This window comes from Podarcis bocagei (genome assembly GCF_964188305.1).
Source record: "Podarcis bocagei genome assembly, chromosome: 11".
NCBI classification, from domain to species: domain Eukaryota; kingdom Metazoa; phylum Chordata; class Lepidosauria; order Squamata; family Lacertidae; genus Podarcis; species Podarcis bocagei.
Window position 1 is genome coordinate 39,432,304 of NC_138136.1, and position 26,239 is coordinate 39,458,542.

Genomic DNA, 26,239 nt, shown 5'->3' on the forward strand with positions numbered 1-26,239 from the left:
AGGGAGCAACTGAAAAACAATTTAGTTGTCAAACTGTTGACAAGGAATCTGGTGATGGCGTTAATTTAAGTGTAGATAGAAGGCAGGTGCCAAATCATATTTCAGAGTAAGTTTCCAGCAGGATGCATTTGTATTAAGTGCAAATGTAAGCAAAATTTATGGGCTACTGAACAACTGTTAACTCATTCTCTACAAAGGCGCTTCATCAGCATGATATTGTCTTGCATGTCAGTCAAACAAAGGCTGAAACAAAACCTCTCAAGCAACTTTCAAACAGTTGCACAGCCAATGTGGAAAATCTCTATGCTTCCTCTGGGTAACACTGCTTGATCATTGTCCTTATTTCTCATAGAATCATAGAGTTGGAAGGGACCATAAGGAATATGCAGCTGTCCATTACGGGGATCGAACCTGCAACCTTGGGTATTGTCAGCACCACGCTCTAGCCAATGGAGCCATCCATGTATTTTATATCCCACCTATCTCCCATTGTAGGACCCAAGGTGGCTCACATCATAAATTAAATCAGATACAACTAAGCCACATTATAAATATAAATACAGTTATACCTCGGGTTAAAGTTGCTTCAGGTTGAGCGTTTTTGGGTTGCACTCCGCAGTGACCCGAAAATAACGGAACGCGCATGCGCAGACGCTCAAAATGACATCATGCGCAGAAGCGGCAAATTGCAACCTGCGCGTGTGCAGATGTGGGTTGTGTTCTCTTCAGGATGCGAATTGGGCTCCGGAATGGATCCCGTTCACATCCAGAGGTACCACAGTATATATATATTTAAAAAAATAAGTAGCCCCATTAAAAACATAACGGAAAAACATGGAAAAACATTTAAGAGCAAAAAAAAAAAAAAAAGAATACCACCCGCCCTTAGAAGACCAACAACAGCCAGTTAGTTGACAAAGGTCTACTCTATTTGAACAAAAAGTATTTGCTTGCCAGTGAAAGGAAGGCAGAAAGGTTGGGGCTGAAAGCCTAAACATACTTAATAGAAAGTAAGTTCATTTGAACTGAGTATCCTTTATTTCTACATTTAGCATAGGGGAAATCTGGGTGCGTCCTATGGGGCGAATGCAGGCTTTTGCTGAAGCTTGGAGAGCGAGAGGGGTCGGTGCGCACCGACCCCTCTCGCCCTCCAGGCTTCAGGAAGACATCCACAGCATAGGCAGCCCTGTGGGAGGTCCCTCAGGGCTGTCTAGGCTGCGGATAGCAGCCTGCTTCCCGGAGCGTCGGGCGCCCTGAAAGCAGAGTGCCCGGCGCTTCGGGAACACATCCGCAGCCTAGGCAGCCCTGCGGGAGGTCCCGCAGGGATGTCTAGGCTGCAGATAGCAGCCTACCGCCTGGTGCGAGGGGCGCCCTGAAGCAGAGCGCCCCCCGCGCTGGGCAGACATCCGCAGCGTGGGGAGCCTTGCAGAAGTTCCCCGCAGGGCTCCCCACGCTGCAGATAGCAGCCTGCCGCCCGGCGGGCGAGGCGCCCTGAAGCAGAGCGCCCCCCACGCCGGGCAGACATCTGCAGTGTGGGGAGCCTTGCAGGAGTTCCCCGCAGGGCTCCCCACGCTGCGGATAGCAGCCTGCCACCCAGCGGGCGGGGCGCCCTGAAGCAGAGCGCCCCCCGCGCCGGGCAGACATCCGCAGCGTGGGGAGCCTTGCAGGAGTTCCCCGCAGGGCTCCCCACGCTGCAGATAGTAGCCTGCCGCCCGGCGGGCGGGACGCCCTGAAGCAGAGCGCCCCTCGCGCCGGGCAGACATCGGCCAGCCCCACAAACTCGGGGGACAGCAGGGAGGCGCAGCGCCGCCATCCCGCTGTTCCTCGACCTGGTTCGGTTTCCCTGACCTGCTTTTGGGGGGGAAATAAAGGGAAATTTTTTCCCCTTTCCCCCCCCCCAAAAAACTAGGTGCGTCCTATGGGACGGAGCGTCCTATGGGACGAAAAATACGGTTATAATAAAAAAGGTGAACACTGTTAGACAGAAAAACCACCTTTAAATTTTGATTCCCTCCTCCAAGTTCAATTATAGGAATGCACAACAGCCAAAATGCCTTCAAAAAATAAACCAGGGTCCCTTCAATTTCAGCCTTGGTGATTAAAATTTGCCCCTCTGATAAATCAACTAAAACCTTGACTTTTTGATTAAGCTGATGTGAACTTGTAGCTCTGTTTAAGACTAAGTATTGTGCAGTACCATCTTATGTGTGTTTAAAGGTAAAGGGACCCCTGACCATTAGGTCCAGTCGTGACTGACTCTGGGGTTGCGGCGCTCATCTCGCTTTATTGCCTGAGGGAGCCAGCGTACAGCTTATGGGTCATGTGGTCAGCATGACTAAGCCGCTTCTGACGAACCAGAGCAGCGCACGGAAACGCCGTTTACCTTCCTGCCAGAGCGGTACCTATTTATCTACTTGCACTTTGAAGTGCTTTCGAACTGCTAGGTTGGCAGGAGCAGGGACCGAGCAACGGGAGCTCACCCCGTCGTGGGGATTCGTACCGCCGACCTTCTGATCGGCAAGTCCTAGGCTCTGTGGTTTAACCCACAGCACCACCTGCATCCCTATGTGTGTTTACTCTGAACTAAATGCCCATAATTTCAGTACGAATTTCTGCCAGGTCAGCATAAGCAGGATTGCCTTAGATTAATATATTCATTCAACAGTTTAGTTCTACAAAATTGAATAATGGTGGTAGTCCATATTGCCACTTTAGCTAATGGGGCCTCCTGCTGCCGCTGTGCCGCTGCTGCACAATTTCTGTTCTCATCCTGAAGCAAAGTTCTTAACCTGAGGTACTATTTCTGGGTTAGCGGAGTCTGTAACCTGAAGCGTATGTAACCCGAGGTACCATTGTAGTTTTAAGTGCTTTGTGTGAACCCTTTACTGTGCTTAGTGAAAACAAGATAGCTCCACAGCTTTGGTTTAGTTGACTTGTTTGTGAAGTGTAGGTAGGCAAGACGTAGCGATAACAACAAGAACCTTTATTGAACTACATAACTGGGAAACAGGGGCAAAGCAACTGTAAGCCTGGGCCACTCCCACGCCCAACGTGACTGGCTGTCTAAACTTCCAAGCTGCAAATCACGACTCAGAGTTCAAGAGCCAATGGCAGAGGTACAAATCCTGAAATGTTCTGTGCTTGGACATCATGTATCGAATCAATACACAACAGTTTCCATTAATCATGGGCTGCATAGACACCATACATTTTAAGCACATTATTTCCTACAAAGAAGCCTGGGTGCTCTTATTGCTTGAAGAGCTACTGCTTCAGGCAGCCTAAAAAAAAACTACTGTTCCCAGGATGCTTTGGGAAAAATAATGTGCTTTGAACGAGCTTTAATAGTATGTTACATATGCAGCCAGATTTAAGACTGACTGCAGTTAATCTGGATTCTGAAAACATCACAAACCACAGTTAGAAAATGGAAACAGGCTTCCAAACACCTACTTGCAGCAATGCCAGATGAGGAAGGGGAGGCCCAGGGGAAGGCTGCTTTGTTCTTGGAGGGCTAAACTAGGATTTAAGAGTGCATTTAAGATATCGATTCTGCTTCAAAAGTAGTGAACGTGCATGATATATTTGAAGCCAGTGAAAGAAGATGTTGTACTGAAAGCTTAGAAAATTATACTGGGCCTAATCTTGGCTTAACTAATATATTTGATTTTAGTTACAGATAGGTAGCCGTGTTGGTCTGCCATAGTCAAAATAAAAAAATTCCTTCCTGTAGCACCTTAAAGACCAACTAAGTTAGTTCTTGGTATAAGCTTTCGTGTGCATGCACACTTCTTCAGATACACTGAAACAGAAGTATCTGAAGTATCTACTTCTGTTTCAGTGTATCTGAAGAAGTGTGCATGCACACGAAAGCTTATACCAAGAACTAACTTAGTTGGTCTTTAAGGTGCTACAGGAAGGAATTTTTTTATATTTGATTTTGACATGTTTAAAATGCATTGTTTAGTTCCTAATCTTTTGTTCTGTTTTCTGACATATGCTAGGATAAGATGTCCTTTTTCTGCACTGTATCTGCCAAAGCCATTTGATGCATTATTATTGCCTTTGTATTTTCTACCAACTAAGAAAGATTAATGGCTTGAGTCTAAAAGTGAGGAAAAGGCCAAGAAAAAGAAATTGTTTCTGTGGGAGCAGAATGTATTTTTTATTTAACATTTCATGCCTCTAGCAGTTGTAGTGTGAGCTATGAGCCAGGAAGTTCTGGTTCAGACTGTACCTCAACCATTAATAAACTAGGTGGCCTGAGGTGTGCTTTTGTAGTTCATCCTCAGCACTTTTCCATGATGTGGAAGTAGTGGCTGGACTATGAAAATTGGTTCAAATCCGCACTTGGTCATGAAGCTTAGTGGATGACCTTGAGCCAGTCACATACAGTCAATCTAACCTACTGGTTTAGCGTGAAGATAAAAGAGAAAGGAGCTCATTGGAGAAAGGGTAAGATAAAAATAAATGCCAGTCTATTTTGCAGGATTGTTGTAAGGAGGATAATGTATGTGAGATGCAACAAAAGCTCTAAAGTGCTATATAAGTACTATAAAGATTTTGTTACAAGAGTTTGGCCACACAAATATTATTCCATCTTGTCTAGCACAAATGCTTTCCGAGTTAAACATGAGAAAACAGCATTCTGTGTTTGTATAAGACTACAAGTAAAAATAAGCAGTGTGAAATGTTCCATCTTTAAGAAAACAGTCACATACACTTCTGCAAGTTATAATTAATTTTCACTCTAACTAAACATTCTGTGTCCTTTATAATTACGGAACTGTTAGAAGTTATTTGTAACGTCAAGAGGGCTCAATGCCTACATTCTTGAGCAGAAAGAATCTACAGATGTTGCATTTTTAGACCAGTATCTAATCTCCTTGGCTTTGCAAAAAGTAACAAAAACAAAAACACAAAGACATTAATGATGAAGGCAAGGCAAACCAGCGCAGCAATCCCCAGTTCAACCAATGCTCCTAAACTGAAATACAAAAGAATAATAATTTATATTCATGTTAAATGACAAAAAGAAGCACAAATACTGACTATACAGTGACATTAAATGTTGTGGAATCAATATAAAATATTATTTTTTTCACACCATTAGATACTCTATTTAATAAAATTAGCTACCAATGTCCTACTGTCTCATGACACATAGTGAGCATTTCCTCAATTTGCAGTCTATAAGCTGTTTCTGCACTTCCAAAACAGGAATGTCCTAAAGGAGCAATGTGACCCAAATATGATATGATAATATTTATTGAAGTTATATTCCACTCTGTCTCCACGCAGCTCAAATTTTTAAAATCCTAAATAAAATAAACATTTTGGCTTCAGTTGTTTATTTTCACAAAGTATGTTTTCGTGAAAATAACATAATCCATAAATTATTTCATATTTCATTATATTTTGTCCTCCTACAAAACCAATTTTCTCATTAAAAGTCTTTCTTAGACTTATTTTTTTCTGTACTTACTTCCTGCTTCTAGTGAAACCCCCCTTTCTTGCATCACTCTCATTGATCCTCATATTGTAAAGTTTCTTTAACAGAATTGGTATGCTGCTTACCTGTAAAAACCTCTCAGCAGTTCACAAAAAAACACCTTTTCCCACTTCAGATATCACGTTTTCCCACTGCACAACTGCACAGAAACATCAGAAACTGCCTCATAACACAGGCTTGCCAATTGTTAATTTCTTATTTAATATAAGACAGTGCTACTCACTTTGTAAGCCAGAACAAGAGGCTATTAACACAACTGGATAGGAAAATGAAAATAGCCACAATGAAAATAACCACATGAGCAAGCTAAAAAGTCCTATCGCCAACCCATAATAATGAGAGACAATATTTAACTCTATAATTAACCACTACTACACTGTGATGGAAGAAGCTATGCTCCCTCTTGCCCCACACAGTGCAAACAGGAGGCAGGACAAGCTAAGGATTTTCTGGAGTGTATCCAGTTATTGTGGTGGCCCCAATCCAAGCCTCTGCTATACAGTACACTTGCAACTTGTGTGCATTTAACTTGTGCACATTCAGCTTTTTGCACCTGGCAAAAAATAAAACAAAACATTGGAAAGAGGTTAGAAGTCTGGAAAAAAGACTTTGGCCAATCCTGCCTGCTATTGTACAGGACTATACACAATTTTGACTTTAGGCGATATCCCCTGAACATAACCCCCACGTAAGTTGTGGGTTTACTGTACTAGCCTGGAGTAAGCACAGCAACAGATGACATTTTCAGTGTCCCCACCACCGTCTTCTACCCTGAAGTGGTGGCTCTGTGAATTTATTCCACCTCACTACTCTTCGGAGTTGGCATTGCTCCCTAAATCACTGTATGCTGCTAGGAGAGGACTAGGTTAACAGGCGACTAATAAAACATAAATTCAATCGAAGAACAAAAGCACGAGCACCCCTCCTGGAAAGCATTAATAAATCTCGCCCACCGGGGGAAAGACTTCACCCCACTTCCTTGCCAGCTGCTTTATCTGATTCTGCTCTGCTTCTTGACCACCTGTTTATAATGCCTTTAAACTGGATTTCATGGTCTGTATAATTATGTGCAGTAACCTGCTGTAGTTCAGTGCCAAGGGCCTTCTGGAGGGTCCCTCACTGTGAGAAGCCAAGTTACAGGGAACCAGGCAGAGGGCCTTCTCGGTAGTGGCACCCCCCACCAGATGTCAAAGAGAAGAACAACTACCAGACTTTAAGAAGACATCTGAAGGCAGCCCAGTTTCAGGAAGCTTTTAATGTTTAACAGACCACTGTATTTTAATATTTTGTTGGAAGCCGCCCAGAGTGGCTGGGGAAACCCAGCCAGATGGGCAGGGTATAAATAATAACAATATTATTATTATTATTTAGGGAAGCAATCACAAACGAGAGGGACCCAGAGCATGGGTGTAGCCAGGGGCATAGGAAGACGGGGCGGTGGGGGCGGTTCGCCCTGGGTGTCATCCCTGGGGGGGGGGGTGACAAAAAAACCCTGGGCGGATCGCCGCCGCGCCGGATCACACCCCCTGGGCACAATTGCTCCCGAGAGGATCGCCCTGCCCTCAGGTGCATGGAATGTGCGCCACTCTGGGTGCCCGAGCGGCTAGCTCCACCACTGGGTGTAGCCAAGACAACCCCACCATCAATCTAAATCAATACAAATCTGATTCTGCCCCCCCGCCCAACAAAACTCCTGGCTACGCCCATGACCCTGAGGGCCATCTAGTCCTGCAATGAATAGGCACAGCTGTCCCATAGGAGGATTGAGCCTGCAAACTTGGCATTACCAGCTCCATCCAGGCCTAAAGAGGCCAGGCCAAAAAAAGGGCGGTGACTGGAAGAGAGATCTCTGCTTCTCTCTCGTAAGACAACCCCGCTGGATCAGGCCAATGGCCCATCTAGGGTCATTTAGATGCCTGAGGAAAACCCGGAAGCGGGACCGACCGGGCCCCAAGAGCCCTCTTCTCCTCCCTCGGTTTCCCGCCCTGGGCATTCAGAGCCTCGCCCTCGGGGCTACTAGGCCATGGCTAGCCATATCCTCCATGAATTCTCCAAGCCCCCCTTTTTAAACCCCTCTCGCCCCACACTTTCCCTCGCAGCTCCCCCCGCCAGGGGCTCCCTGTTAACGTCCCTTCGGTCCCTGCTTTCCCCTCCGGCAACAGCCCCGGCCTCTTCCCAGGTCCCGCCCGGCGTTTCCTCCGCGTTCCCTTCTTCCCCTTCACCGGAGGCGCCTCAGGGAACGGGACTGGTCAGTTGCCCGTTTCGCCGCAGCAGTAGAGCAGCATATCTGGTCGTCTCATGGGGCAGGCGAAGGCCTCCATGGAGGAGCGGCTGAGGGCGAAGAAGCCCGCGAAAACCCCTGAGGCTGTTGCTCATGGCGGCGGCGGCAAGAAGGCCGGCGAGGATTCGCCTTCGCCCTGGGCTGATTCCTCATTGCACTCTCTCTCTGCACGTGCTCCGTATTGCGGTTCGCAAAGAGACGGCAGAAATTCAACAGGTGCACCACCGCGTGCCTGTTTCCATATACCTGTGTGCATTCTTTCATATAGCCTCAATACAGAACTTTGCTATTCCCCGCCCCCCCCGTTGATTTTAATATTTCATTTCAACCCAGTTTATCAAGGCCATTTTGAATGTCATTCCCGCTTTCTGGTGTTGTGCATCAAAACCAATTTTGTGCAATCTGCAAACTTCTTTTACAGATTTCCTCCACTCTATAACTTAAAAACCATTAATAAAAATACTGGAAGTACTGGACTCAGGGCAAAACCCTGTGGCGTCCCACTTGAAAGCTCCCACAAAGCACCATCAAACGATAGGTTGCTTCTATGTCCACAGATATGTTCTGTGATTTATGTTTTTATCATTCTGTGTAAAAATCATGAGAATCTGTGCCTTGAACCATTGGTTTTGTGCTAGTATCAGATCTGTGATTTTTACTGTATGATCTTCCACTGTAAGCTTTAATTTGCTGATGATTTTGGGGGAATACTGGGTAAAATCATGCACATTCAAAAGGATTAGCTTTAATTTTAGTTTTATATCTTTTATCCCAACTCTATGGAAAAGTTAATAAAATGTATTTTTTTCTTTCTATCTAGGGGAGGCAGCTAGAGGGGACAGTCACCACAGCACTCTACACTCTATTAAAATTTGCAATGTGTCATTGTATTGGCAATTCTTGCACTAGATACACTTTTAAAAGCCATTGAGAATTATTTCTTGAATCATCCTGCATTATAACTCAATTTAATCTTTACCTTTTATTTCCTTTATTCTAGTCAGATGAGAAAGGTTGCCAAATCCCAAATTATGAAGAATCTATCATACTGCTTTTGTTCTGAAAAATTATATCTTATGAATAACCTACATTCAACTCAAAATCACATAACTAGTATCCTCCAATAAAATATATTGTACTTAAAAACTTGGGATTTGGCATCCTTTCTCATCTGACTAGAATAAAGGAAATAAAAGGTAAAGATTAAATTGAGTTATAATGCAGGATGATTTTTAGTTAAAGTCTTATGTTCTCTGTGTCTATTATACAGTAGTGTAATTACCTTTTTTGGTGCAGAATACAGAAAAATGACAAGTTAAAACTTCTGTTTTGGAGATTTTTCTTGAAAGAGAGGACAATTTTAAAATTAAATTCATTTCCTATATTGCAGGAACTTTCTCATCCCATCTGCCTTCTGAGTCATTTCTGCTCTTCAGAATTCATATTGAGATCCATTCATTCAACATAAAAAACTAGATTCCCTTCTACTAATATATTCTTCTGTCATGTGTCAATTCTATTTTCTGCCTGCACAATAATAATGTGCATTCAATTCACTGATGTACAATAACATTTTCCCCCCAGCTAGTATAGTAATTTTTGCAATACTCGAGGCAAAAAGGACTGCCCTTTTATTATACGCGTTTTTAGGTAGAAAAATTACCTAAGGGCCAAATTGCATGTTATATGAAACATGTTGTTCAGCATTGTATGAACAAACGGGGGGTGCGGGTGGTAAGTCTCTGGACTTCAGTGTGCAGGGAGAAAGGGGTTAACCCAGTCTTGATGGACATCCCCCCCCCTCCAAGTTGCTTTGACATGGGAGGGAAAACTGCCATTCAAACAGTGGTAATTGTGAACCAAGCTGCTATAACCCTCATCTCTGTCTTGTTGTTATTTAGTCATTTAGTTGTCTCAGACTCTTCATGACCCCATGGACCAGAGCACGCCAGGCACTCCTGTCTTCCACTGCCTCCCACAGTTTGGTCAAACTCAGGCTGGTAGCTTCGAGAACACTGTCCAACCATCTCGTCCTCTGTCCTCCCCTTCTCCTTGTGCCCTCAATCTTTCCCAACATCAATCAGGGTCTTTTCCAGGGAGTCTTCTCTTCTCATGAGGTGGCCAGTAAGTGTAAAAAGGACATGGTCATCTTGCACCCTTTCACCCCCCCCCCAGGGATTGTGCAGTCATTTTCAAGCAACATTTGAAGTGAAGATTGGGATATCATTCATACTGTAGTCCACTTTTTTGCTACTTGGTGGTAGCACCCAGCTTTGGAACTCACTCCCCTCTGAAATATGGCTGACACTACTCTTTTAACCTTTTTGCACAAGCTGAAGACCTGGCTATTTACCAAGGATTTGGGTGGACTAATTTAGTGCCAGTGTTGAGATGGTCAGAATCATCTGTTTTGTTTTGTTTTAGTAGTACCTGTAGGATGCATCTAGATTTGTTTCCATTTGTAATCCACTCTGGATAAGAAAAATAAAATAATACTAGGGCCTTATTTCTGAGTAAACAGGCATACAATTGTGCTGTTAAACAATATACAAGCTCTGTTCCACACATTGTTGTGCTGAGTGTTGATAAACAACTCTCACTTTGCTGTTCATTAGGAGGAAGTTTCCCTCTTTGTGTAGAAGGCATCACTAGACAATAATCCAATCCTCTGAGAAGTACATAGATTTGCCTTGATGGTGTAGTGAGAATCAACATTATTTTTTAGATTATTTTCCCCCCTAGAGTCTGTGCAGTAATTTGCAAGCAACATTTGAAGCAACATTTGAAGTAAAGATTTGGACATCATTTACACTTTACTCCACTTTTTTGCTACTTAGTGGTAGCATTTGATATATTAGTCTGATTATTTTTTTCCCCTAGAGTCTGTGCAGTAATTTGCAAGCAACATTTGAAGTAAAGATTTGGACATCATTTACACTTTAGTCCACTTTTTTGCTACTTGGTGGTAGCATTTGATATATTGGTCTGTTATTTTTGCTCCACCTTAAGCAATTGGATTGGTGCCTAAAACTCCAAGAAACAGATAAAATAATACAATATGGCATTATGTATCCCTTTCACTAGCTTAAACTAGGTGTTCAGAAACAAGCTCAAGTCTGGGAACCTGGCTATCAATATTTCAGCTTCAAAGCCAAGGAAGAAGGGGGCAATTCACAATGTAGAAGGCAAGAAAGCTTTGCTGAACGTTCCTCCTTGAATGCTGCTTTTGTCCTTTAAACATCTTCCTCAGCAATTATTTAAGAGACATTCTTGCTATATGTATGAAGAAGTAGGACTACAGCCTAGACTGCAGAGGGAAAGTGGCAGGCAGATGGATTAAGCCAGAGGACGGCAACCTAAGGCCCATGGGCCAGTTCTGGCCCATGACCTTCCTGGAACCGGCCCATGGCCGTACCGTGGATCAGCGTGGGGATTCTGTGCTTTTTTTTATGGCACCATTTTTTTCTCACTGCAGGGACTGACTTCCAGGTCAGAAGAGCACTGGAAATAGCATATGCGCACAGGTGCTCCTCACCCAGAGCGCCTGTACTTTTGTGTTACGCTACTTCTGGTGCACTTCTGGGACGGAGGAGCGCCTGTGCACATGTGCGCACACTATTTCCGGCGCATTTCCGACCTGGAAGAGCACCAGAAATAGCTTGAGCACATGCATGGGAGCACACACTCCGGCCCACCAAGAGGTCTGCTAGGGAATGGACCAGACTGGCCTCAAAAAATGTTGCTGTGGTCAGCCTCTAAGCAGTCCACCTCTAAGCACACATTTGCTACAAATTGCACCTTCATTCTACTGTTTTGCACAGATGAAGTGGAAGAGCAAGGTAACCAGGTCATTGAACCACAGAATTGTAGACTTGGAAGGGTCTTAGAGAGTCATCTAGTCCAACCTTCTGCAATGCAGGGATCTCAAGTACAGGCCAGACCGTGTGCGGATTTGCAGATAACATGGAAACATGGTTTCGCACTACTTACTGCATGAGCTACAACACTCCTACCTCCTCCATCTTGGCCAGGAGAAGGACTTCTGCCACACTTATTTTCAGTTTCTATGAGTCTTGGTTTATTCATGCTCCAGAGATGGTCTTTTTAAACAAACTGAGAAACCAGCTTCATAATCCATGAGTTGAATTTGCTGCTTTTGAAACTTACAGGAGTTTATTTTAGACCACAAACACACCCGTTTGTACATAACAATAGGGCAGGATTTATGGAAACTGAAAGTAAACATGGCAGAAATCCTTACCCCAGCTGTGTGGGAACACAGAATTTGCTTTGGTCAGACTCATTCTAACTTGTGCCGTAGTGGTAAGCCATGTGAATGAGACCAATGATTCAAATTCTTCTAAACAAAGAAGGCAAGATGGGTAGAGGCAACCATACATGGTATTTAGCCGTACAATTATTACCCAAAAGACATGTTTTAGTTTAACTAAAAAATATTTATTAACAATGTAAAATGTTTAATATTTTACAGTTAGAGCTACTTCTGGCATGCCCTAAAAGCAGTAACACTAAATTGATGTTCAGACACCATGCTTCAACCTTTAATGGAGACAAAATAGGATAATTTGCTTTACATCTGTGGATTTTATAGTTTCCTACACCATCTTTTAAATTTTTAGCCTTTCTTCCCAAAGCTGAAATAGATACATTTGTGGGGGGTTTAAAAAGTAAATTAGCTATTTCTATGCATTGTACATATGTAGATATAATTATCTCATATTTACAGGATCAACATATCGATGTTATGTTGCTTGTGTAATAGAAATTAAGATATTGTATTATGAAGCTCTTGTATAAGTTGAGATATAGAGTGGAAGACTAAATATGAATGAGAGCATAAAAAGCAATAGGAGAGTTTGTGCAAGTTCTCTTATGATACTGGCTCTTTTTATTTTAGCTTTTTAGAACTTAAGCACAGTTTTGCCGTTCTAAATAGTTTTCTATGGATTAGGATTGCTTAATAGAATATGTTCAAATAGTTTAACATCAACCTAGCAAGAGCTACAGTCCTACTATTGTACTGTACACAATTGGCTGTGGTGGTTTGTACACAAAATAAAAAAATCTGAATGTTTTATTTCATAATTATAATATCTGCATCTAATCATAGAATGGTTTAAATCAGGCATGCAGTATGCCATTAAAAAAAGTTAAAAATATTCTTCATAATGTTAAATCGGTTTCCTGATTTGGTTCTTATCAGCAACAAATTGTAAAACTCTTGAAAAGGAGGGAAGAAATAATTAGTCGTGTAGAAAACACACACTACCACTTAGAGCATTAAGGTTTATCCCGCTAAAGGTCAAATTGTATTGGCTGTGGTCATCTGTGCATTTCTGTACTGGATCATCTAGCTCGAGACAAGACAGCACAATCCAAAGAACCTCCGCTTCCGTCTTCGCACTAATGGATAAGGAGTTGAAGTCAAGTTTAGGAGGCTGCTGTCATCTGCGATTTAAAAAAACAAAAGATAGAATTAAGCTGAGCAGCAGCAAAGCATATATTCTGAAGGACATGTTTTCTGTGTGTTACTTCAGAGTTTTGCAACCTGTGGGTCACGATCTGCAAGGGGGTGGGTGGGCTTTGTAAAGAAACCCTAGATGCCAATTCATGATGAATTGGCATGATGAATACCTCTTACCACTTTTTGATTTGTTGGCTTATTATAACATGTTGACACTTGTAACCAAATATCAGAAAAGCTTGAGTCTTACATCTTAGCACTTGGGAACTGCTCTGATAGCTGAAGCAGATCTGGTGAGACATTTATACTGGAAGTTGTTTTGAGTGCCTATTACAGCTTGCCTCTAATGCACCAGCACATGGCATCTTTCATCAAATTCTATACTAATGGGGGGGGGGGTTATGTAAATTTTGGCTTGAATGCCTCAAGTAACAGTCATAAAACAAGCAAACCTGCAGTTAAAATGCATGGAACAAAAAACTGCCAAAGATGTAAAGTCCAAAATCCATGTGGCAATAAACTGATGGGTCACCATACCAAGTAAATGTGGACTTCCGAGTTACCATAACCACTGCTTTACTTTACAATGAGGTAAAAAGACTTTTGAGGCCAAAAGTCTCAGTTACTAATGTCACAACCTACATGACTTATGACCAACAGGCTGCGTGTAGAGATTTTTCTGTTTGGTTCGACTGGATGAGAAAGAGCAGTAGAACTACATGTTTGCTTCAATCTGATTTATGGTTTTACTCTGTGGCACAAAAGCCTACAAAGAAATCACCTTTGCCTTTTCTGGAACTTGCATTCTAGGCATACTGATACCCCTGATATACAAAATAGATAAGCTCCCAGAGGTTCGTTTGCGTAACAGAAGGGAAGTATAATCACCTATTTCTCATTATACAGGAACAGCCATTTCTAGATCCCTTTTTCCCTCTTTAGGTGTAGGGATGAATTACCGTGATTTGCATAAACTGGCAAACTGGACTGAAGCCTTGTTTAATTCTACTATCTTGGCTTTAAAAATGATTAACAAAGAAATGTCAGAAGTAAGAAATGTAGTTCTTCAACATCGTTATGCTTTAGATGTGATCCTTGCTTCTAAAGGTGGAATTTATGCCTTAATTCATTCTCATTGTTGTATGTATATAACTGATCAATCAACCAATATCTCTGCTACTATTGATTATATGGAACAAATGATAGCTCATAATCCTTTGAATCCACCTGAAGGTTTTGATCCATGGGAGTGGTTGTTTTCTTGGTTGCCTAATGGATTATGGTTAAGAAAAATATTATTGATTGTAATTGCATGTATTGTTGGCTTCATTATGGTGTGTTGTTGCATTCAATGCATACCCTCTTTGATTTCCCAATGCACTGCATGGTGGTACCGACCACGGCCCACCACAGGGGTTACAAGAGGAATTTATGTTGCAAAGTGTAGACGCTTAGGCAATGAAGTGTATGATTTGGACTAATGGTCCCTCTTTTCCTCTAATAATATAAACAAGAAAAGGGGACATGTGGGAAAATGATTGCTTGTACATGAGAGCATGAGCAAAGTTCTTATTGTTGCAGGGTGATCTCATAGCTAGAAGCATCCTTGGAGCATGAACAGCGCGTGAACAGCTCGTGCTGTCCTACATGATTGGTCAACTAACATAGCCTGATCGCTCGCATGGTCTAGTGCGAATGTCCTTATCTGCTGGCTAGAACAAATTGCTTGGCTTGTATTTTGTATCTTTCTGATTTCACACAATAAAAGCTGTGCTGCATTAGCCCTAGGAGCAGCCATATTAGCCCTAGGAGCAGCCATATTTCGGAACCTATCTTGGTGTGAGACTGATTTTTCCCTGGATGCCGAGCTGCAACTCGACAGTAAGGTGAGGCAGCTGCTTCAAATGATGGATCCTGGTTGCCAGTAGGACTGGTAGGGTGGGATTCAAACAGATAGAAATCATGAGGCTCAATCCTCTGCGAAGTTCTCCTGCACAAGTTTCATTGAAAAGAATGAAAGCTATGCAGGAATTTTAATGGCTCTGCATGGAGAACCTCCTGCTGAACTGTAATAAAAAAAATATTCTCCCTCTCTTACAGCGATAAAACTCAGATACACCACATGAAGCGGAACATTGGACGATTCAGGACAAAAGAAAATACAGTGGTACCTTGGAAGCAGAACGGAAGCTACTGCAGCCAATTGGAAGCCACAACAGATGTTCGGGTTCCAAAGAACGTTCGCAAACCAGAACACTCACTTCCGGGTTTTGCCTCTGGCACTGAAATGGCTTGGGCCAGCCCTGCACATACATGAGCTTCAACAGCTCACTGCAAGTATTTCTCCATGAAGAAAAATGTATAATTTGAGATTGTGTAGTGAAGTTATCATTGTTAGAAAAATCATTCCTTGGTCAAGTGAAAGAATGTGGCCTTGTGGGTACTTTGTCAGCCATAAGGACCCTGGGAAAGGGAGTTGTGTATCTTTAAAACCCAGACTTTCTGGCTCCTTGCCATGAGAGGTTTATGGGAGGAAAGGGGTCCTTGATTAATGGAAGATTTGACACCTGGGCTGATGTTAAGAATTTCTTCCTCCTTACCGGAGGTTGTTTGTTGTCAAATTGCTGAGAATTGGGGATCTGGTTAATTTCCACAGGTGGGAGGAAGATCCTTTGATTAAGAGTTCAAACCTAGTACTGACCCAGCTGCAAAAGAATGGGCTGATCAAATTAAGACTCTTGATTGGCTAAAAGTTACGACGCAAAGTCAGAATTGTGGATAAAAGATCAAGGGATGTTTTGTTCGTTGCTAGATGCCATTGCTTGCTCTATGCCATTGCTTTGCAACTCGCACAGATGCCCGGCTGTGACCTTCCATCGTTAGCAGCCGATTCGTCCTTTTGAAATGGAAATCCTCAACTATCTCCATTACGCAACAGCTTGAAAGGACTCTCTCTTTTCTAAGTGTATTCCTTCTTGTGAGTATGTAAAGCCAGTTATAATATGCAATGTTGTTGTTTTCATGTTTGTAAGACTCTTAAGATGTGCCTGTGGCTTTCCCACATGTTTTCAGTTATTCTTTTAAAATAAACCTTTTTAGTTGAACCTGTTGGTGTTTTGGTGCCTTTTCCGGGGAACAGCTAAATCCAAGCCTTCTGTTTAGTCACGCTATACCGAGTGAACTTCTGCCTGCAAGCCTGTGGATGCAGCTTGTAAGGAGGGGGGATTGCCAGGTTAATTGGACACACTCTCCTCCCTGGAATGTGTCTCTGGGATCTCCTGAACTAAAGGGAGTGGTGGCAGCCTTACCGGTGTGATTTCAGTCTTTGTTTGAAAAAAGTAACTTCCCTCGCCAACCTATTCCAGAAACCTGAATTGGCCGGAGAGCAGAGTCAGGTGATGGAGGGGTAGCGTGGGCGAGTGGGGAACCGTTACTACATGGTGGCAGCGGTGGGATCTAGAACTTCCCTGCGGAAAAGCACTGTAACGTTTTAAAAATATTTTGGCACGTATCTTTTGTGGCTTACAAACGGTTTATTATTTTGGATAGAGATAGTTAGGATGGAGGACTCTTTAGCAACTGGACAACAATCTATGAGAACTATTGATGAATGGGGGGTAGTAGGAGGAGCTAGTACCCTGCCGGTGGAAACCAACCCCATCAGGACTCCGAGTCCTAGTGAAAAGTCCGCGTCCTGGTTTTCCGATGGGTCCCAGGAGGAGCTGGTGGATTCCAGTATCCCAGAGACGACGATTCTGAGGGGTCAGCAAAAGACCTGCCGTGTGGAAGGAGGGAGGGCTGCGCTGGAGTGCCAACCCCAAACTCCTCAAGAGGAAGTGCAAGTAGAGGCAGCTTCTGCACGTCCTAGGGAAAGTTTTCCTGTTTACACAGAGTCCAGGGAGATGGATTTCTCGGCGGGACTTGATGTGGAATGGATTCGTGATCCAGTGGACGGTGGATTCCGTTCCAGAGAAAAGTGTCCAAAAGTCGGTGAGGCTATTCGTCTAGCACCGCGATACGACCGGATGGCGTATGATTTTCCAAGTTTGCCACGGCAACAACCTGAAGTGACGGAGCAGAGCTATGGCCGAGAGGCGTATGCGCCGGACGTGCGCAGGAAGGTGGGACAGCCTTCGTTTAGCCCGGGAAAGACCTACTCGCCCGTCAACGCTCAACCGCTTCACGCACCGGTGCATCGGTATGTGGTCGAGGAGGAGGAGTTCTACCGGAGACCTCAGCGTGAATATGCAGCAACTGCGGAACAGCGACGCCCGGATGGGTGGATGCCGCTTAGCAGAGCCCCAAGGTATGAGCCGATTTCTGGGCGGGGGGGAGACCAGCAACAACCGTCCCCTCCAGGACTGACTTTAAATAACCTCAATTGGAGGGTGTTTCAAAAGTACCAACCTCCCACTGATGTACTGTGTTACCTAAATCTTTTTGAGAAGACTTGCAAGGACATGGGGGTTGCACCAGAACTGTACATGTTGGTTTTGCGCTCCCTGGTTTGTGGGGATTTGGCAGAATTAATGGGAACTCTTCCCCAAGATGACCAAAATGACTATGAGAAATTCAAAAGGCTAGTGATGCGACGGCTGGGTTTACACCCTGAGCAATACAGAAGAGCTTTTCGGAAGGTGGAGAAAGGTGGGCTTACTGATAACATAGCCGTTTTCTCTGCAAAGATGGCTCAGAATTTTGAACTGTGGCTTGCCGCCGAGGGGGCTCAGGATGCGAAGGATATCAAGCAGCTCCTGCTAATTGAGCAGTTGATGAGGTCCCTGTCCCCAGACATTGCTAGCCTGGTAGCAGATCAAAAGCCACGAACTTTGGAGGAAGCTACCTCCCTTGCCGAGACTTTCAGGGTGAATCGCACCCATTGGGTTGCAAAAGGGGGGAACAATGCTAATAGACCTATGATTGGGTCTGGAAGATCTGCCCCCCCCATCAAGGAACCTAGTCGAGCTGTTCCTACCCCTGCTAGAGATATTGCCGCAACAGGGGGGGAGCGTCCGAGGTTGTCCCCGGCGTCTGGACTGTGTTTCTTGTGCAAGAAGCCGGGACATGTGAAAGCAGCTTGTCCCCAGTTGGGAGATAAAAAACCCCATATCCTCACGTCTACTCCCGCTGTGCGAATGATCCAGCGGCCAGAGGAAGATTGGGAGGAAGAACTAAAATCTGGAGTGGAGCAGAGTTTGGCTTTACAGGAGGGTGGGGCAACGCCTAAAGCTGAAACACATGCTGTCCCAATAACTGCTGTTAATGTGGGTCCGGTGAGTGCGGGGAGTAATTTCAAAACCCCTCATGTGAACTGGGCAAAGTTGGAGTTTTCTGCCCCTATTGAAGTCAATAAAAATATTGTTGAAGCGTATCGGGACACTGGCTCAGATATTACAAGCGTGTCTAAAGATCTGGTCCTGCCTAGCCAGATGCAGGCAAAGCCTCTGAAAATTAGTCCGTATGGGGTAGAGGAGATTTATCAGCCAACAGCCATAGTTCCCCTTAAATACAAAGGCTATAGTGGGAACCATTTGGTGATTGTTCATGACCCACAAGTTTGCAAAAGCCCCGTTTTGGTTGGGAACGATCTTGGATTTCAAGTTTACCTGCAACAACAAACCAAAGTGAATCCGATAACTGTAGCATCTACCCCCACCCCGATTCAGGCAGGGACAGACTCTGTTGAGCCTGAGACAGGGTTGGATGGAAAACCCGGAGGGGAGGGAGAGATACCAGTCGTGGATGCGGAACCTAAAAAGTACTTTGATGCCCCTGTTGAACTAGGGGATTTGGGTGAGTTTGCTGCTGAACAACAAGCAGACCCCTCCTTGCAGGATTGCCGGGAGGCAGTTGGGGCTCCCCTGCGGGGAGAGAAACGGGCCCAATTTGTGTATAAAAAAGGCCTTTTGTATCGGCAGTTCATTCCAAAAAGGGTGAAGGACAAAGACTTTGTTTTACAGCTAGTGGTTCCAGCAAAGAAGCGGTCAACTGTTCTCAGTTTGGCACATGAGGATGGCTTAGCTGGCCACATGGGACTACAAAAGACTTTAGACAAATTGACTCGATATTTTTACTGGCCTGATGTATATCAAACAACTAAAGCATATGTACGCTCTTGTGTAATATGTCAAAAGGTGGGGCATGATTGCGATAATCTCCCCAGTGAGTTACAGAGTGTCCCCTTGGAAGCAAATGTCCTGGAAAAGTGGGGTATTGATTTAGTGGGACCTTTACCTAAAACCCGCTCAGGAAAGCAATTTCTGTGTATAATCATTGATTATGCCTCTCGTTATGTCTGGGGGACGAGTTTAGCTAACACTTCTGCTAACAACTTGGTGAAAGCTTTAATTTCTGCCTTTTGTTCTTTAGGAATTCCTAAAGTTTTGGTGAGCGACTTGGGAACTAATTTTATGGCCAAGGTAACTCAGGAGGTTTTGCGAATGTCTGAGGTGCGCCACCATACCTCTATTGCTTACCAGCATCAAGGAAATGGGTTGGTGGAGAGAGTGCAAAAGACCTTAGTCCAGATGTTACGTAAATATGCTTTGGCTCATGGTTCCAGTTGGGATCAGGATTTGCCTTTGGTGGTGGCTGCTTATAATGACTCCCATCAAAGAAGTTTGGGCTTTGCACCAAATCAGTTAATTTTTGGAAGGTTTCTGAATACCCCTCTCTCAATGCTGCGCAAGGAGTGGGAAGGATCTGAGGAGGAGATAAAGTTGCCTTCCGTCAGTGAATATTTTACCCAACTCAAAGGAACCTTAGCAGATGTATGGCAATTGGCCAAAGAGAATTTAGAAAATGCCCGATTAGATCAAAAGAAGGTACATGATACCAGAGCTGTGTGCAAACAATTTGAGGTGGGAGACCAGGTATGGATTTTGCGTCCGTCCCGTCCTCATAAGTTGGATGTGAAATGGCAAGGTCCAGGTGTTGTAGAAGCAAAACTGAGCTCTGTGCGTTACCTGGTAAGCTGTAAGGAATTACACCCCACCGCTCGAGAGTATCATGCAAATTCCTTAAAGATGTGTGTGGAACAAACGATCTCTGTGCTGGCCATTTCGCAGAGTCAGGAGGAGGTGCCCTCTTCGCCTGTTGATCTTTTAACTGAATACAAACAGGCTGGAGCAGTTTCAGATGTGTTGCAGTTGCCTACTTTAAGTGAAACTCAGGCTAAAGAGCTTTATGAGGCACTGCTACCTTATAGTAATACCTTCAGTACAAAACCGGGTAGGACTCACCTGGCTCAGCATCATTTTGTTACGGGGGACTCTCCCCCTATTGCCTCACGTCCTTACCGAGTTGGTGAAGCCATTGCACAGAACATTGAGTCCGAAGTGAAAGAAATGTTGGAACTGGGGGTCATAGAGCCTAGTAAGAGTGCTTGGGCCTCCCCTATAGTGCTGGTTCCAAAACCCGATGGTACCATTCGTTTCTGTGTTGATTATAGACGGATAAATATGATTACTGTCCCTGATGTGTTTCCTTTGCCTAGGATTGACACACTGATTGAGAAGCTGGGGTGTGCGAAATTCATTACTGTTATGGATTTGACCAAAGGATACTGGCAAATCCCTTTGTCCCCTGAAGCTTCTGAAAAGTCTGCCTTTACTACTCATATAGGCTTGTATCAGTTTAAAGTGCTACCATTTGGATTGCGAAATGCTCCTGCAGCTTTCCAAAGGTTGATTAACTCCTTGATTCATGACATGAGTGAATTCTGCTGTGCTTATTTGGATGATCTAGCTGTTTTTTCTGAATCATGGCCAGAACACCTTAAACACCTGCAGAGAGTTTTGGCCCGGTTGCAAGAAGCAAACCTGACTGTAAAAATGTCAAAATGCCAGTTTGCTCAAGGAGAAGTGGTGTATTTGGGATTTAGAGTGGGGTCTGGAAGCATCAAAACCCTGGAGGCTAAGATACAATGTATTCAAGAGTGGCCTCGCCCTGTGGTGAAAAAAGATGTGCAGTCCTTCATAGGGTTGGTAAATTATTACAGACGTTTTATCAACCATTTCTCAACCCTGGCAGCTCCTCTCACCAACCTTTGCAAGAAATCCTTGCCAGTTAAGGTGGAATGGACTGAGGAGTGTCAAAGAGCTTTTGATTTGTTGAAACATGCACTGGTGAGCAATCAAGTCATGTTGGCCCCAGATCAGAGACGGCCGTTTAAAGTACAAACTGACGCTAGCAAATCTGGATTGGGTGCCGTTTTGTTACAAGAAGACCAAGAGAAAAATTGGCGTCCCGTGGTCTACCTGAGTAAGAAATTGCTAACCCGGGAACAAAATTATTCTACCATTGAGAAGGAGTGCTTTGCTTTAGTCTGGGCTCTAACTAAACTGCGTCCCTATTTATGGGGTACTATCTTTGAGGTCCAGACTGATCACTCTCCTTTGTGTTGGTTGGAAAGAGGGAAAAACTCCAACCAGAAATTGGCCAGATGGAGTATGGCCTTGCAAGACTTTCAGTTTAAGGTCACTCATATTGCTGGAAAGGAAAATGTGGTTGCAGACACCCTTTCTAGGATGTACCAGTCTGTTCCATGAAGCATGAATGTGTATTCTGCCTACATCTACTGCTGAGAAATTGTCTTGGAACTGTGTAAATAGTGGATTAGGGGGGGTGCTATTAGTGTGTGTGGTTTAAAAGCTGCTGAAGAACCCCTGGTCCAAGAAAACCTACCTCATTGTAAAAATAGTTTAGATGGAATAAAGGGACTTAACCCTATATTCCCTCTAGGGGGGAGCGTGTAGTGAAGTTATCATTGTTAGAAAAATCATTCCTTGGTCAAGTGAAAGAATGTGGCCTTGTGGGTACTTTGTCAGCCATAAGGACCCTGGGAAAGGGAGTTGTGTATCTTTAAAACCCAGACTTTCTGGCTCCTTGCCATGAGAGGTTTATGGGAGGAAAGGGGTCCTTGATTAATGGAAGATTTGACACCTGGGCTGATGTTAAGAATTTCTTCCTCCTTACCGGAGGTTGTTTGTTGTCAAATTGCTGAGAATTGGGGATCTGGTTAATTTCCACAGGTGGGAGGAAGATCCTTTGATTAAGAGTTCAAACCTAGTACTGACCCAGCTGCAAAAGAATGGGCTGATCAAATTAAGACTCTTGATTGGCTAAAAGTTACGACGCAAAGTCAGAATTGTGGATAAAAGATCAAGGGATGTTTTGTTCGTTGCTAGATGCCATTGCTTGCTCTATGCCATTGCTTTGCAACTCGCACAGATGCCCGGCTGTGACCTTCCATCGTTAGCAGCCGATTCGTCCTTTTGAAATGGAAATCCTCAACTATCTCCATTACGCAACAGCTTGAAAGGACTCTCTCTTTTCTAAGTGTATTCCTTCTTGTGAGTATGTAAAGCCAGTTATAATATGCAATGTTGTTGTTTTCATGTTTGTAAGACTCTTAAGATGTGCCTGTGGCTTTCCCACATGTTTTCAGTTATTCTTTTAAAATAAACCTTTTTAGTTGAACCTGTTGGTGTTTTGGTGCCTTTTCCGGGGAACAGCTAAATCCAAGCCTTCTGTTTAGTCACGCTATACCGAGTGAACTTCTGCCTGCAAGCCTGTGGATGCAGCTTGTAAGGAGGGGGGATTGCCAGGTTAATTGGACACACTCTCCTCCCTGGAATGTGTCTCTGGGATCTCCTGAACTAAAGGGAGTGGTGGCAGCCTTACCGGTGTGATTTCAGTCTTTGTTTGAAAAAAGTAACTTCCCTCGCCAACCTATTCCAGAAACCTGAATTGGCCGGAGAGCAGAGTCAGGTGATGGAGGGGTAGCGTGGGCGAGTGGGGAACCGTTACTACAGATTGGCTCAGGGAGGGAAAATCTTCAAATTTATTCTGAAACCAGTGCTTAAATTCATTTTGTAAGGTGTGAAAAAGGACCCAGATGAATGGGAGATTAAATCTAATCATTGAGTGGCAAATAGCAATGAGGGCTATCATACTGAACAACAAAATGTGAGTTTTGTTGGCAACCTCCATTTAAACTCCACAGGATTATTTGAATTTATTTTCCATGTTTTAGTAGAGAAGTACCGTAACTCCTCTAGGCACAGCTAGTTGAACATTATGCCCCTTCATAATTTACCGTTGTCCAGCTCTTAATTCCTTAAGTTGCTAATGATTACCTAGTTAATAATTATTTATTTCTACCCCATACTTTTACTTTTGTACCCAAAGAAGCTTACAAATACATGAAACAAAAATAAATCTAACCATCATCTATACAGGAGAAGCAGTCCCTAAGATAAACCAGGCCCAATTAGGATTTTAGAGACCAAAACTACCACTTTGAATTGAGACAGAAGACCAGAGTTGTATGTTCTGATCTATGGGTACCAGGCAAGGTCTGATTGCAACATCACTAGCAATATTATTCATATAGTGCCATCAAGTTTACAAAGTAACATGAGAGAGAAAAATAGCAGGTTTGAGAAGCATGCAATTTAAACTTCTTTTTTTATTTTTGCGTGTTTTAATTACCCATATATACAACCTGAACTTGCTATGGAGAAGTTCAGAGCATCAGTATTCCAAGAGGGTTCTGCTTCTCCCATAGGTACAGAAATATTCTTGCCCTTCAGCTTGCCTTGCTCCCTCAAGTCACACCAGTTTCTTCTAACCTTGCTAACCTAAACCTTGCCCTTTTTCTTTTTCATTTTTTTCATTTATTTATTGAATTTATACCACCATATAGGCAGAGGTCTCAGGGTGGTTTATTAATTTTATTTACAGATATTTTTTAGAAATAAATAATAATTAAACAACATTTTGGGTTTTACAATAAATCAGTCAACCTAGGACTTTCCCTCTCTCCCTCCATGGTTCCCCCAAAATTTCAATTTGTGCTGCATATTATAGTTACTCCATGCCTTTGCTTCTACAAAAAAACAAAAACAAACAAGCAACAACAACAAAATTCCACTGTCGTTTCCACTGCTGCTCTCAGTCAAATCCTATTTGCATCTTAATATGTTTACACTGAGTTTTTAAATAACCCACAAACATTTTCCAATCCTCCTTGGCATGCAATTTAAATTTCAACAATAGGGAGACCATAGAGGGAAAGTATGAATGGAAAGAAAGAGGTAAGAATAAAGGGATGTATATGAGCACAAACTTTATTTCAATTGGGGTAAAGGCTAAGAAGCTAAGCCACACTTCTATCAAAAAATGTTTAATAATTTAGAGGAACGTTACATTGTCAAACCCTTTCTCTATTTAGAATATTAGGAGTTTGCTTAACATTACCAGAAGAAATCAAGTCTGATCACTTAACTATCCAATTATCAGATGCAGAAAAGAAAGACTTACCTTGATTTTTCAGTGGCAAAGGCATAGTCTCCCTGAGTTTGCTTAAAAGGTTTTTCATTTCTCTCATATCCCTGTAGAAATGAAGCACAGAACTGTTCAAATAGAACAGACATTGCTTAAGCTTAGATAAAAGCTACTTCTGCTTTTCAGGATTCCAAGAATAGTACTACGTCTGAACAAAAAGGATAAAAATAAAATAAAAATCAGAATGTTGGACTGAATAATTTTTGCAAATGTCTAATGGACAAGTGATGGAGTTATTATAAAAAAGACCACTGTAAGTCTCCAATTTTATTCAAGTATGTTCTTCCACTGTGATCACTAATAAAGGTTAAGAAGGAGAATGGCTGCTCATTCAGAGGCAATTTTTATTCCAGCAAGCTTTCTGTGAAGTTTCATGAAGGGATGTGGAGACAAAGGGCTACTTCCACACATGCCTCAGTGTTTAATGGGATCAAATTAGGAATAATAAATAGAAAACATACCTGTCAGTATTTTCAATATCCGTGGAAACCTGCCATAAATGTTGTTGGATGTCTGTTGGTGAAGATGACGTGTCTTCTAAAATAGGGACTTCTGAACTCTCCTCTACTTTACTGTCTATGATCTTGGGGGCTGCACAAGTCTCTATCCCTTTCAAATAGTCAAAAACAAAACAAACTATAATTACAAAAAACCCTCATAACCACATTTCCCCACACCCAGCATCTCTCATTCTTGAAATAATTGCTGGACCTGAGTGCTATGTATACTATGAACTAATGAAATAAGGTAAATAAATAAAAATTCTGTACTATGGAAAGTTCAATTCTGTGTGACCTATATAAATAATGAAATTTTGCGTGGGTTTACATATTCTGCAGAGTTCATTCCCCTTCTATTAAGTAAAGGAAAGTGAACAACTAGTGAGGTACGCAGCCTGATACCTCCTGGCAACTTTTATTTCTTATTTATTAAATTTCTATTCTGTTACTCTTCCCAAAGAAGTCCAGCTTCTCTTTAGCCACCCCTCTTGTTTCTATGGTTCCACCACCTATTGTTATGCACACATTTCCAAGGCTATCTTTGCTTATGAACTCTATTTATAGCATGAAATTATTTGTCAATGATTCCTCTTCCCTCATGCAGACCCATTCTTATCACAAAGCATTTTGTAATGATCTCCTTAACTAATTTGTCTGTCAGACATCATTAAATGCAATTGCTGTACAGCACTCTACAAACTTTTTGAGTCCTTATTGATATTTCTGCTATGAAATCTCTATGTATATATATGATTTCTAGACTGCCATTCATCACACAGTGAACTTGGGGAAGTTTCCAACATAATATAAATACAATAAAATATAGTACATAAAAAACACTGATTAAATAAAACACAGCAGTGCAGAATAAACCTGAAGCATCAGGCAACATCTACACAAATTTTAGTCACCGCAACATTGAAAGTCATTTTCAGGGTCCACGTTTCTCTCTATGAAAACAGGTGAGTACATTTCAACATCTCCTCCTCAGAACATCTAAAGATCTCCCTTCCAACTTAATTTTTGTTTCTTATGGCACTTGTACATTTTGAAATTAAGAGTGAGGGAACCAGAACACATTATTTAACCAATTTATTCCTTTTATGCTTACT

General features: G+C 42.9%; 1 protein-coding gene across 2 annotated transcripts in view; it reads right to left on the minus strand.

Moving 5' to 3' along the window:
* Window positions 1–12,229: 12,229 nt before the first annotated feature.
* The window catches only part of RGS7BP (regulator of G protein signaling 7 binding protein), a 67,647-nt gene continuing 53,637 nt past the window's right edge, over window positions 12,230–26,239 (minus strand). For both annotated transcript variants that reach the window (XM_081213219.1, XM_081213220.1), the window contains exons 4-6: window positions 25,089–25,236; window positions 24,604–24,674; window positions 12,230–13,262 (exon numbers count right to left, since the gene is read on the minus strand). In XM_081213219.1, the coding sequence (XP_081069345.1) occupies window positions 13,165–13,262; window positions 24,604–24,674; window positions 25,089–25,236 (317 nt within the window). In that variant the 3' untranslated portion in view covers window positions 12,230–13,164. The remainder of the gene's footprint in view (window positions 13,263–24,603; window positions 24,675–25,088; window positions 25,237–26,239) is intronic.